Source organism: Nansenia antarctica (genome assembly GCF_963989245.1).
Source record: "Nansenia antarctica genome assembly, chromosome: 1".
Lineage (NCBI taxonomy): Eukaryota > Metazoa > Chordata > Actinopteri > Argentiniformes > Microstomatidae > Nansenia > Nansenia antarctica.
The window spans coordinates 107857033-107870450 of NC_137674.1; the positions used below are offsets into that span (position 1 = coordinate 107857033).

General features: G+C 53.9%; 1 protein-coding gene across 1 annotated transcript in view; it reads right to left on the reverse strand.

The window, feature by feature from the left end:
• Positions 1 to 10892: 10892 nt before the first annotated feature.
• Positions 10893 to 13418, reverse strand: part of kifbp (kinesin family binding protein) — a gene marked incomplete at its 5' end in the record, with an annotated part of 9626 nt that continues 7100 nt past the window's right edge. The window contains one exon of the mRNA XM_080538214.1: positions 10893 to 11748. Within this exon, the coding sequence (XP_080394340.1) occupies positions 11415 to 11748 (334 nt within the window). The 3' untranslated portion in view covers positions 10893 to 11414. The remainder of the gene's footprint in view (positions 11749 to 13418) is intronic.

Here is a 13418-nt window from a genome sequence, read left to right on the forward strand (position 1 = left end):
GTAGATGTCTCTGGTGGGACAGTACAGGGGGTAGTAGATGTCTCTGGAGGGACAGTACAGGGGGTAGTAGATGTCTCTGGTGGGACAGTACAGGGGGTAGTAGATGTCTCAGGTGGGACAGTACAGGGGGTAGTAGATGTCTCTGGTGGGACAGTACAGGGGGTAGTAGATGTCTCAGGTGGGACAGTACAGGGGGGTAGTAGATGTCTCAGGTGGGACAGTACAGGGGGTGGTAGATGTCTCTGGTGGGACAGTACAGGGGGTAGTAGATGTCTCAGGTGGGACAGTACAGGGGGGTAGTAGATGTCTCAGGTGGGACAGTACAGGGGGTAGTAGATGTCTCAGGTGGGACAGTACAGGGGGTAGTAGATGTCTCTGGTGGGACAGTACAGGGGGTAGTAGATGTCTCAGGAGGGACAGTACAGGGGGTAGTAGATGTCTCTGGTGGGACAGTACAGGGGGTAGTAGATGTCTCTGGTGGGACAGTACAGGGGGGTAGTAGATGTCTCAGGAGGGACAGTACAGGGGGTAGTAGATGTCTCTGGTGGGACAGTACAGGGGGGTAGTAGGTGTCTCAGGAGGGACAGTACAGGGGGGTAGTAGATGTCTCTGGTGGGACAGTACAGGGGGGTAGTAGATGTCTCAGGAGGGACAGTACAGGGGGTAGTAGATGTCTCTGGTGGGACAGTACAGGGGGGTAGTAGGTGTCTCAGGAGGGACAGTACAGGGGGTAGTAGATGTCTCAGGAGGGACAGTACAGGGGGGTAGTAGATGTCTCAGGAGGGACAGTACAGGGGGGTAGTAGATGTGTGAGTAATGTTGTAGTAGTGTGTGAACATGTTTGTTTTCAGCTGACACAGAGCTGTCAAGTGGAACAGGAAGTGGTAGTATCGGCTGCTGTCATCTGCCCACAGGAAATGACACGTTAGTCTCTACAGAGAGCATCTACCCAACCACAGAGCAGCAGTGTGCCTCTTCACTTCACACTTCAGAGTACAACCACCTTCTCAACCGTGAATCACTACCACCTTCTCAACCGTGAATCGCAACCACCTTCTCAACCGTGAATCACAACCACCTTCTCAACCGTGAATCACAACCACCTTCTCAACCGTGAATCACAACCACCTTCTCAACCGTGAATCACAACCACCTTCTCAACCGTGAATCACAACCACCTTCTCAACCGTGAATTACCCTGACATGAGACAACAGACCGGTAGACCCTAAGGGTTCTGGGCACAGGCCCAGCTATCTGCAGCTCCCCTGGAGCAGTTAGGGGTTACGTGTCTTGCTCGAGGGCACAACGGCAGTGGCAGCTTAGATATGATGCCAGCAGCCCTCCAGCCCTCCAGCTCACATCCGGCCCCCTCCTGGGGTGGGGAGTCAAACCAGCGAACCGACCGCTGGCTGGCCGGCCTCTCTCTGACCTCTAGGCTCCGCCCCCATGATAGCGACCCAGGATCAAACCCTGTAGGTCACAGGACATGAACTCTGACCTCTGGCCTCACAAAGTACCACGAAGGCGGAACATGCTACATGCTACAGAACATGCTACATGCTACAGAACACGCTACAGAACACACTACACGCTACACGTCGTTGAAGCACTAGCATCACATAGCGGTGAATGAAAGGAAGACATTAGAACGTGTTTACAGTTAAACCTGTTTACTGGCAGTTGGTGTTTACTAGAGGTCATCAAAGACGGATTGTTTATCAGTAACGCGTTCAGGGTGCCTCCTCCCTAACACCGACATCTTCCCCCTCTCCTCTCCTCAGACCTCTCCACCCCCTAACACCCTACACCCTCTATCATCCCCCTCTCCTCTCCTCCTCCTCAGATCTCTCCACCCCCTAACACCCTACACCCTCTATCATCCCCCTCTCCTCTCCTCCTCCTCAGATCTCTCCACCCCCTAACACGCTATGTTAGCGTTATTAAAAAAAATAACGCCTCTCTCCAGCTCTGTGGTAGTTGATGACACTTGTTCTTATCAAAGGTTTTATTCATGATGACGTATGTACGGTTGAGTCACTTACTGGTGTAAATGTACTGACTGTGTGTTTGGATAAAATCATCTGCTCCGTAAATGATGTGTATGAGGACGCCAGTCAGGTGCTCCAGATGAGTCACCATGGCGACCGACAACCAGGAACAGGAAGTCTCTCACAGGATGGAGTCTGACAGAGGTGTCAGTGGAGCAGACCAACATGGGTTCTTTTATTTTTAAAGTTAGTTTGACACAGTCTCAATCACAGGGAGGGGGAGGAGAGGGAGGAGAGAGGGAGGAGAGAGGGAGGAGAGAGGGAGGAGAGGGGGGAGAGAGGGGGAGGAGAGAGGGAGGAGAGGGGGGGGAGAGGGGGGGGAGAGAGGGAGGAGAGGGGGGAGAGAGGGGGAGGAGAGAGGGGGGAGAGGGGGGGAGAGAGGGAGGAGAGAGGGAGGAGAGAGGGGGGGGAGAGGGGGAGGAGAGGGGGGAGAGAGAGGGAGGAGAGAGGGAGGAGAGAGGGAGGAGAGGGGGAGGAGAGAGGGGGAGGAGAGGGGGGAGAGGGGGGAGAGGGGGGAGAGAGGGAGGAGAGAGGGAGGAGAGGGGGAGGAGAGAGGGGAGAGAGGGAGGAGAGAGGGGGAGAGAGGGAGGAGAGGGGGGAGAGAGGGAGGAGAGGGGGGAGAGAGGGAGGAGAGGGGGGAGAGAGGGGGGAGAGGGGGGAGAGAGGGGGAGGAGAGGGGGAGGAGAGGGGGAGGAGAGAGGGAGGAGAGAAGGAGGAGAGAGGGAGGAGAGGGGGAGGAGAGAGGGGGAAGAGAGAAGGAGGAGGAGAGGGGGGGGAGAGGGTGAGGAGAGGGGGGAGAGAGGGGGAGGAGAGGGGGAGGAGAGGGTGAGGAGAGGGGGAGGAGAGGGTGAGGAGAGAGGGAGGAGAGGGTGAGGAGAGGGGGAGGAGAGAGGGGAGAGAGGGGAGGAGAGGGGGGAGAGAGGGAGGAGAGGGGGGAGAGAGGGGGGAGAGGGGGGAGAGAGGGGGAGGAGAGAGGGAGGAGAGGGGGAGGAGAGAGGGAGGAGAGGGGGAGGAGAGAGGGAGGAGAGGGGGGGGAGAGGGGAAGGAGAGAGGGAGGAGAGGGGGGAGAGAGGGGGGAGAGGGGGAGGAGAGGGGGGAGAGAGGGAGGAGAGGGGGGAGAGAGGGGGGAGAGGGGGAGGAGAGAGGGGGGAGAGGGGGAGGAGAGAGGGAGGAGAGGGGGGGGAGAGGGGGAGGAGAGAGGGGGGAGAGGGGGAGGAGAGAGGGGGGAGAGGGGGAGGAGAGAGGGAGGAGAGGGGGGGGAGAGGGGGAGGAGAGAGGGGGGAGAGGGGGAGGAGAGAGGGAGGAGAGAGGGGGGAGAGGGGGAGGAGAGAGGGAGGAGAGGGGGGGGAGAGGGGGAGGAGAGAGGGGGGAGAGGGGGGGGAGAGAGGGATGAGAGGGGGAGGAGAGAGGGAGGAGAGAGGGGGGAGAGGGTGAGGAGAGAGGGGAGAGAGGGAGGAGAGGGGGGGGAGAGGGGGAGGAGAGGGGGAGGAGAGGGGGGGGAGAGGGGGAGGAGAGGGGGGGGAGAGGGGGAGGAGAGGGGGAGGAGAGGGGGAGGAGAGAGGGAGGAGAGAGGGAGGAGAGAGGGAGGAGAGGGGGAGGAGAGAGGGAAGAGAGAAGGAGGAGGAGAGGGGGGGGAGAGGGTGAGGAGAGAGGGGAGAGAGGGAGGAGAGGGGGAGGAGAGAAGGAGGAGAGGGGGAGGAGAGGGGGAGGAGAGGGTGAGGAGAGGGGGAGGAGAGGGTGAGGAGAGAGGGAGGAGAGGGTGAGGAGAGGGGGAGGAGAGAGGGGAGAGAGGGGGGAGAGGGGGAGGAGAGAGGGAGGAGAGAGGGGGGAGAGGGGGAGGAGAGAGGGAGGAGAGGGGGGGGAGAGGGGGAGGAGAGAGAGGGGGGGGAGAGAGGGATGAGAGGGGGAGGAGAGAGGGAGGAGAGAGGGAGGAGAGGGGGGGGAGAGGGTGAGGAGAGAGGGGAGAGAGGGAGGAGAGGGGGAGGAGAGAAGGAGGAGAGGGGGGAGGAGAGGGGAGGAGAACAGGGAGGGGGAGGAGAGGGGGAGGAGAGGGGGAGAGGGGGAGGAGAGAGGGAGGAGAGAAGGAGGAGGAGAGGGAGGAGAGGGGGGAGAGAGGGGGGGAGAGGGTGAGGAGAGAGGGAGGAGAGAGGGGGGAGAGGGGGGGGGAGGGGGAGGAGAGGGGGAGGAGAGAGGGGGAGAGGGGGAGGAGAGGGTGAGGAGAGGGGGGAGAGAGGGAGGAGAGAGGGGGGAGAGGGGGAGGAGAGGGGGGAGAGAGAAGGAGGAGAGAGGGGGGAGAGGGGGAGGAGAGAGGGAGGAGAGAGGGGGAGGAGAGGGGGGAGAGAGGGGGAGGAGAGGATGAGGAGAGGGGGGAGAGGGGGAGGAGAGAGGGGGAGGAGAGAGGGAAGAGAGAAGGAGGAGAGGGGGGGGAGAGGGGGAGGAGAGAGGGAGGAGAGGGGGGAGAGAGGGAGGAGAGAGGGGGAGGAGAGAGGGGGGAGAGGGGGAGGAGAGAGGGAAGAGAGAAGGAGGAGGAGAGGGTGAGGAGAGGGGGAGGAGAGAGGGAAGAGAGAAGGAGGAGGAGAGGGGGAGGAGAGAGGGGGAGGAGAGGGGGGAGAGAGGGGGAGGAGAGGGTGAGGAGAGAGGGGGAGGAGAGGGGGAGGAGAGGATGAGGAGAGGGGGGGAGGAGAGAGGGAGGAGAGGGGGAGGAGAGGGGGAGGAGAGAGGGAGGAGAGGGGGAGGAGAGGGGGGGGAGAGGGTGAGGAGAGGGGGAGGAGAGAGGGAGGAGGAGAGAGGGGGGAGAGGGGGAGGAGAGAGGGAAGAGAGAAGGAGGAGGAGAGGGGGAGGAGAGGGGGAGGAGAGAGGGAGAGTAAATACAACCTTTCTGCTCTGGAAGAGACAACGCATTGTTATGGTCAAGCTGAGGTTTCTCAGTCCAGCCAAACATCCACACCCATCCACCTCCATTACACACACATCTAACATCCACACCCATCCACCTCCATTACACACACATCTAACAAACACAGCCATCCACCTCCATTACACACATATCTAAATGCTGTTAGCCTGGTCCCAGGTCAGTGCAATTTGGCTAACTGAGACTTGTAGATTTTGTAGTAAACTAATTGGCTCTTAGGCCCTAGTAATGATGCTCTATGGGCCCCAGTAGTGGTGTTCTATGGGCCCCAGTAGTGGTGTTCTATGGGCTCTAGTAATGGTGTTCTATGGGCCCCAGTAATGGTGTTCTATAGGCCCTAGCAGTGAGAAGAAACATGGGCTGTGTTCCAACTCTATCTAATGGGCTGTGTTCCAACTCTATCTAATGGACTGTGTTCCAACTCTATCTAATGGGCTGTGTTCCAACTCTATCTAACGGGCTGTGTTCCAACTCTATCTAATGGACTGTGTTCCAACTCTATCTAACGGGCTGTGTTCCAACTCTATCTAGACATAGTGTACTGGTATTTGCTCTATATAAGGGTGCAAGAAAGCATTTTGGAACCCAGTCATGGTGTTGCATCATCTGATTCATCATCTGACCTTCCAAAAACCCACTGCCTTACAACGGGACCCGTCTACTATCTGCACACACATGGAACTGGACTACTCTGAGCTCAATTCCACTGGGGGAAAGACGACTGCCTTCAGTGGGTTAATTCCAGAGCGAGTCAGGTTAATTCCTGAGCGAGTCAGGTTAATTCCTGAGCGAGAAGGTTTAATTCCTGAGCGAAACAGACAGGTTAATTCCTGAGCGAGTCAGTTTAACTCTTGAGCGAAAGAGACAGGTTAATTCCTGAGCGAGACAGGTTAATTCCTGAGTGAGACAGGTTCATTCTTGAGCCAGGTTAATTCCTGAGCCAGATTCCTTTGCGAGCCAGTGGGTTTGAATGGGTACCAATTAGATGTGTACTGGTCTGGAAACCGGCGTCTCTCATGTGGACGTGGGAGTGAATGTGGTTTTGGATTTCTCTCCCGGGAGCGTTCCCATGGCGACACAATAGAGGAGTAGAGATCCATCTAGGCCGTTGTTGAGTACTGTACACCTAGGGCAGGAGGGGCGTTAGGTCTAGACCCAGACACACTGGCAGATCTAGACCCAGATACACTGACAGAGAGATAGATCTTGACCCAGACACTGACAGAGAGATAGATCTAGACCCAGACACTGACTGATCTAGACCCAGACACTGACAGAGAGATAGATCTAGACACACTGCGAGATCCAGACCCAGACACACTGCGAGATCCAGACCCAGACACACTGTGAGATCCAGACCCAGACACACTGTGAGATCCAGACCCAGACACACTGCGAGATCCAGACCCAGACACACTGTGAGATCCAGACCCAGACACACTGTGAGATCCAGACCCAGACACACTGTGAGATCCAGACCCAGACACACTGTGAGATCCAGACCCAGACACACTGTGAGATCCAGACCCAGACACACTGTGAGATCCAGACCCAGACACACTGATAGATCTAGACACAGACACTGATAGATCTAGACCCAGAGACCGATAGAGAGACAGGAGAGTCATATCCCCTCAGTTATACAGTCATATTTCTAAAACATAATTAATTATGCAAATATCTCAGGTCATTAACCTCAGAGACCACGGCTTGGCAGGAGGCCTGTGTGCTGGCTGACACTACAAAGCCTGGTGCTGTGGAGAGACTCTCACACACACACACACACACACACACACACACACACACACACACAGAGCCAGTGACATTCCTTCAATCTGAGTCATAGAAAACTGTAAAATTGGCTCATCCACGTTCAGTCATTGTCCTTTGCCTATGGATCAGGGAGGTGAGGAAGTGGAGCTAGCGTCTACGTATGTCATAACAACAGCAGCAGGGGTGTGAAGGCCTCCTTGACAGCGAGGCGTTACACCAGCGGTGATCAGACGTCAGTGTGGCAATCGTGACTCTGCTGACAGGAAGCTGCGCAATCTGCCGCCATCTCAACTTCCCTTCTGAGAGGCTGGTGAGGTTCATCTGTGAGGAAACTTTTTTACCGTACAAGTTTTGGCAACGGTAACGTTGGGAAACGGAGGCTGTGATGGGCAGGGAACATGAACACCCTCCCCCAGCCTCCCCTGGTGTTCTACATCCCCCAGCCTCCCCCTGGTGTTCTACCTCCCCCAGCCTCCCTATGGTGTTCTACCTCCCCCAGCCTCCCCTGGTGTTCTACCTCCCCCAGCCTCCCCTGGTGTTCTACCTCCCCCAGCCTCCCCCTGGTGTTCTACCTCCCCCAGCCTCCCCCTGGTGTTCTACCTCCCCCAGCCAGCCCTGGTGTTCTACCTCCCCCAGCCTCCCCTGGTGTTCTACCTCTCCCAGCCTGCCCTGGTGTTCTACCTCCCCCAGCCTCCCCCTGGTGTTCTACCTCCCCCAGCCTCCCCTGGTGTTCTACCTCCCCCAGCCTCCCCTGGTGTTCTACCTCCACCATCCTCCCCTGGTGTTCTACCTCCCCCAGCCTCCCCCTGGTGTTCTACCTCCCCCAGCCTCCCCCTGGTGTTCTACATCCCCCAGCCTCCCCTGGTGTTCTACCTCCCCCAGCCTCCCCCTGGTGTTCTACCTCCCCCAGCCTCCCCCTGGTGTTCTACCTCCCCCAGCCTCCCCCCTGCTGTCAGAGTTGCATCAGAAGGCACCAGTGTTGTAATTTCCAGTGACTCATCATATCTCAACATCTTTAAACATTTAAACAGCAATAAATTAGTGTGAACGTTAAGAGTTCTCCTGTCTGTGAGAATCACACTTTTATGTATATCTTTTTATTCATTGTCTTTGTTATTATTATGTTGTTAAATATTTATCTATTTATTTTCTCTCTATATATACAGTATATATATTCTTGCCATTTTTATTTTATTTCAATGTTTTATTTTTTTCTTAATATCCTTCTTTTTCTGTATTTTTTAATGATATATGTAAAGCACTTTGAATTGCCCCTGTTGTATGAAATGTCCTATACAAATAAACGTATCTTCAAACAGAATATTTCCATCCTTTAGCAGATGCTCTTGATGTGATTTGTTTGGTTTGTTTGCAAAAGTTAACTAGCCAAGTTCCAAACAGCCACTCCCCTATGGAGGAAACCAGCCTATCACATGACTAGAACTTACATTTGTGCCAAAACTCACATCGAAATGTAATGTACACATGTCGAAATGTAATGTACACATCTCAAAATACAATATGGCTGTATTGATGTCATTTTGGCACAAATATTCCGTATTTTTGCATTTGCATTTCGATACACATGTAACTGTATTTTGACGTGTTAATAATATTGTATTTCATTGTGGCACGATCCACGTCCTCCATAGCTCTAACCCAGAGCAACGTAAGTACATAAACACACTGAGTACACAGGCCTTTAGTGAGTGCATCAACTATACGGCACATCAGCAGACGTTCAGGTACCGTAGGAGAAGGTATGTTAGGAATGTGGAGATGAGAGGTTTCCTCCTTCATCTCGACCACTGGAGCAACATAATTACCATCGCAGAGAGAGAGAGAGAGAGAGAGAGAGAGAGAGAGAGGGAGAGACGGAAAGAGGAGAGAGAAAGGGAGAGAAAGGGAGAGAAGGACAGAGAAATCTGCCCTCTCTGGATGTCCTCATGTCTGTTCCAGATTTACAGCGCCCCCCCCTGGCTGTCTCTAACCCTGCACACACACACACACACACACACCCTGCATACACACACCCGGCATCAGGAGCACAGCATCCAATCAGAGGCCTGCAGCCACACCTCTCTACTACAGCATCCAATCACAGACCAGAGAGAGAGAGAGGCCAGAGAGAGAGAAAGAGAGACAGAGAGAGAAAGAGACAAGAGAGATAAGGAGAGAAGGAGACTGACAGACATAGAGAGAGACAGACAGAGAGAGAGACAGACAGAGAGAGACAGAGACAGAGGCAGAGAGAGAGAGAGAGAGACAGACAGAGAGACAGAGAGAGACAGAGAGGCAGAGAGACAGAGAGAGAGACAGAGAGACAGAGAGAGAGACAGACAGAGAGACAGAGAGAGAGAGAGACAGAGAGAGAGAGAGAGAGAGACAGAGAGATAATGTTTCCATTGGTATCATGTTTATTGTCAGGTGGGTCAGCAGCATATTAAAGCACAAGCATGGTGTTAAAGCACGTACCAGGTGAGTAACTACAGATACAGTAATGCCAGGTGAGTAATTACAGTTACAGTTAATGGGCGTTATATAGGTCCCCTCCCTGTCTGCTCTATCTGCTGTATCTGCCCTGGAATATCAATAAATAAATCAAGAAGCGTTTTGTTGCGTTTGGTGCGTTCTCCAGCTGGGTGGCCCTGGCGGCGCTGGTCCAAAACAAAGACACATTTCATATTTCATAAGACTCAACAGTCAAGGGGGTGGGGGACTCAACTCAGTCAGTCAGTCAGTCAACACGTCTGTCTGTCTGTCTGTCTGTCAGTCGGTTGGAGGTGGCCAGGCAGTGTTAGGGTCAGGGTCAGTGATGGGGTTAGGGGTCAGGGTCAGTGATAGGGTCAGGGTCAGTGATATCGTCAGGGTCAGGGTCAGTGACAAGGTCAGGGTCAGTGATAGGATCAGGGTCAGTGTTCGGGTCAGGGTCAGTGATGGGGTTAGGGGTCGGGGTCAGGGTCAGTGATAGGATCAGGGTCAGTGTTCGGGTCAGGGTCAGTGATGGGGTTAGGGGTCAGGGTCAGTGTTAGGGTCAGGGTCAGTGATATCATCAGGGTCAGGGTCAGTGATAGGCAGGGATTAAAGCAAAAACTAAATCTCCTGACGGGAAAAAAAATTCAGGCCAAATCGGGGCCGGTGCGGTGGCTTTCCGTGCGCAAAGCGCGCGTGCGATTTTCCGTTCTACGTTCTAATGCTTTGACTTTTTTTCCGAAAAATGTAAATACATTTCCGCATTGTAGAAAATCAATGACACATCGCTAGTCAACTAACACAGCTTGTTTTGTGAGCCTGCTAAACAATGTACAGTAGTGTTCTAGTTAACTAGGTAGCAGTCCATTTTGTTGCAGTGTTTTGGACTTGAATAGCGAGTTTGTGTTGTGATTCTCAACAACGTTGAAACGTAGTTTCGCCCTTTTCCATATTTTTGAATAATAAATGTGTGGACTGACGATGTAGCGCAGCCTAACTTATTCTAATAATTATTTAACATACTTTTATTGTGATAATTATTCCCCCCTCCTCCCAGACAAGGTCACATTATTATTGGATTGGTTGTTTGCGTGTCGGGTGAAGTTAGCTAAACATTTAACCTACTAGCTAGCAAGAGAAACATAATGTCACTCTCCAAAGGTCTAAAGAGGAAAGTTGACGGTGAAAACAGGGCATTTAAACAGGAATGGACAGCGAACTATGCGTTCATCCTACCTGGTTTCATCAATGCAAAGCCATCAAAGCCATCAAAGCCGTTGTGAGACTCACATTTTCCGTGCTCACAATGAATGTTCCCTTCCACCTATATATGCGAGTCGTCCTTTTCATCAATGAATGCGATAAAGACGGACTAGAGGAATCGATTGGTACATAAAAACCTTGAGAACTGCCGGATTAAAGTGACGTCCATAATAATAATAAAAAATAATAATACATTAGACTTATATCGCTTTTCTAGACACTCAAAGACGTCCATATCACCAGATAACAAATAGTGCCCGATGGGAGATGCCAGTTTTCTCATTAAGTGAGATTTAATAGCCTAATATTATTTTTTCTATTTTTAATGAATGGCTCATTGTAATTATTACAGTGTAAGTAAGGTAGCGTGTTTGCTCTGTCGTTTCAGGAGCATATAGGCTAAGCCTATGCACCACCACCCCTCGCCCTCCATGATCAAGCGGATTCAGCTTTTTTTTTGCACCGATTTTGTTGTCAATGTTTTCATCAAATTAAACTGCAAGTAAACATTACGTTTGAATGATTTACTGAGCTGGCGTTACTTTTTTCAAACTACACACCGCATGTCGGCTATTTCAGCACCACGCGTTGTCCACCTACTTATCACTATGAGGGGTTCAGCGTCAGTGCACCCCGCTGCAAGTTACTGTCGCATAGTTGTAGCCAATAAAGGCTTATATGTAGGCTATATAGGCTATTATATATCATTTATATACCTAATACCGACATCAAAATAGATTGTATGCCTCTACAAATCATATTACACCAGGTAAAATCTGTCACAACTTGGAATAAGTCCGTCGCAACTTACGACGGAAATCCGTCGTAGCGACGGAGAACTTTAATCCCTGGATAGGATCAGGGTCAGTGTTAGGATCAGTGTTAGGGTCAGTGTCAGTGATAGGGTCAGTGATAGTGTCATGGGGGGTCAGGGAGGTTCTCCTCAGTTGGAGGAGAGCATGCCGGCCTTCAGCCTGTTCATCTTGAGGGGCAGCAGAGAGCTCATCTCCTGGCTGAGTTCCAGCTCCGTCTCCACGGCGGGACGGGCCTCCGGGTGGTCCTGGCAGTACTGGACCACGTAGGCGTAGCAGTCCAGGGAGCGCTGCAGGTTCTCCAGGTTCTGGGGCTGGCCCGCGGCACCGGGGCAGAGCAGGCGGCCGTGCAGGCGGCCCTGACGGAACTTGGCCACCAGCGCCGGGCGCAGGACCTCCTCCTCCAGACGCTCCGGGAACTTGCCGTCCAGAGAGCGCAGGGAGTCCAGGAACAGCTGGTAGAACCTGGAGGGACCGGGAGACCCAGAGGTGTCAGACAGGGTGTCAGAGAGAGAGACAGGGTGTCAGAGAGAGAGACAGGAACAGCTGGTAGAACCTGGAGGGACCGGGAGACCCAGAGGTGTCAGACAGGGTGGCAGAGAGAGAGGGAGGAGGGAAGAGAGAGAGGGAGGAGGTGTCAGACAGAGAGGGAGGAGGGAAGAGAGAGAGACAGGCTGTCAGAGAGAGAGGGAGGAGAGAAGGAGGAGAGAAGAGACAGGAGGGAGGGAAGAGGGAAGAGAGACAGGAGAGACAGGAGGAAGGAAGAGACAGGAGGGAGGGAGGAGAGACAGGAGGGAGGAGAGAGGGAGGAGGGAAGAGAGACAGAAGGAGGAGAGAGGGAGGAGGGAGAAGAGAAGAAAGAAAGAAGGAGAGAAGAGAATCGTTTTATGACAGAGTCCAGGAACAGCTGGTAGAACCTGGAGGGACCGGGAGACCCAGAGGTGTCAGACAGGGTGGCAGAGAGAGAGACAGGGTGTCAGAGAGAGAGACAGAGACAGAGACAGGGTGTCAGAGAGAGAGAGACAGAGAGAGATGGTGTCAGAGAGAGAGAGACAGGGTGTCAGAGAGAGAGGGAGGAGGGAAGAGAGAGAGACAGGGTGTCAGAGAGAGACAGAGAGAGAGAGACAGGGTGTCAGAGAGAGAGACAGAGAGAGAGAGAGACAGGGTGTCAGAGGGAGAGACAGGGTGTCAGAGACAGAGAAGAAGAAGAAGAAGAAGAAGAAGAAGAAGAAGAAAGACAGAGAGACAGGGTTGGGGTTAGCTGGTGTTGTGGAAAATATGTTTTCTTTGGGGTAAATTCAAGGCCTGAGTGTATTAGAACAAAAAACATCTGTGTCCTGTCAACACCTAATTTCTTGGAAATCTGGGTGGGTTAGGGTGAGGAGGGTTAATCTCCCTCCTTTATTGGCGGTTGCCAAGACTGTGTCGCAGTTACTAAAGACTCTGTCAAGACTCTGTGTGCCAAATGTCAGTATGACCTCAAGTGGGAGGGGTGATGGTTTAAATACTGCTTCCAGAATCCAGCTCCACCTGGTGGAAGAGGAGCAGGGGGGGGAGGGGTGGAGCTAATCAGTTGGTGGAGGGGGGGGAGAGGGGGGTGGAACTAATCCCCTGGTGGAGGAGGAGCAGGGGGGGGGAGGGGTGGAGCTAATCACCTGGTGGAGGAGGAGCAGGGGGGGGGGGTAGAGGGGGGTGGAGCTAATCCCCTGGTGGAGGAGGAGCAGGGGGGGGGAGGGGTGGAGCTAATCACCTGGTGGAGGAGGAGCGGGGGGGGGGAGAGGGGGGTGGAGCTAATCCCCTGGTGGAGGAGGAGCAGGGGGGGGAGGGGTGGAGCTAATCACCTGGTGGAGGAGGAGCGGGGGGGGGGGAGAGGGGGGTGGAGCTAATCACCTGGTGGAGGAGGAGAGAGGGGGGGGCAGTGGATGAGGAGAGGAGGAGGAGGAGAGGAGGAGAGGAGGAGGAGAGGAGGAGGGAGGAGGAGAAGAGGTTACCTGATGGAGGAGGAGCAGAGGTGGGGGGGGAGGTGGAGATAATCACCTGATGGAGAAGGAGGAGAGGAGGAGGAGGAGAGGAGGAGGAGGAGGGGTCGGGTCACCTGGTTACCTGGTAGAGGAGGAGGAGGAGAGGAGGTTACC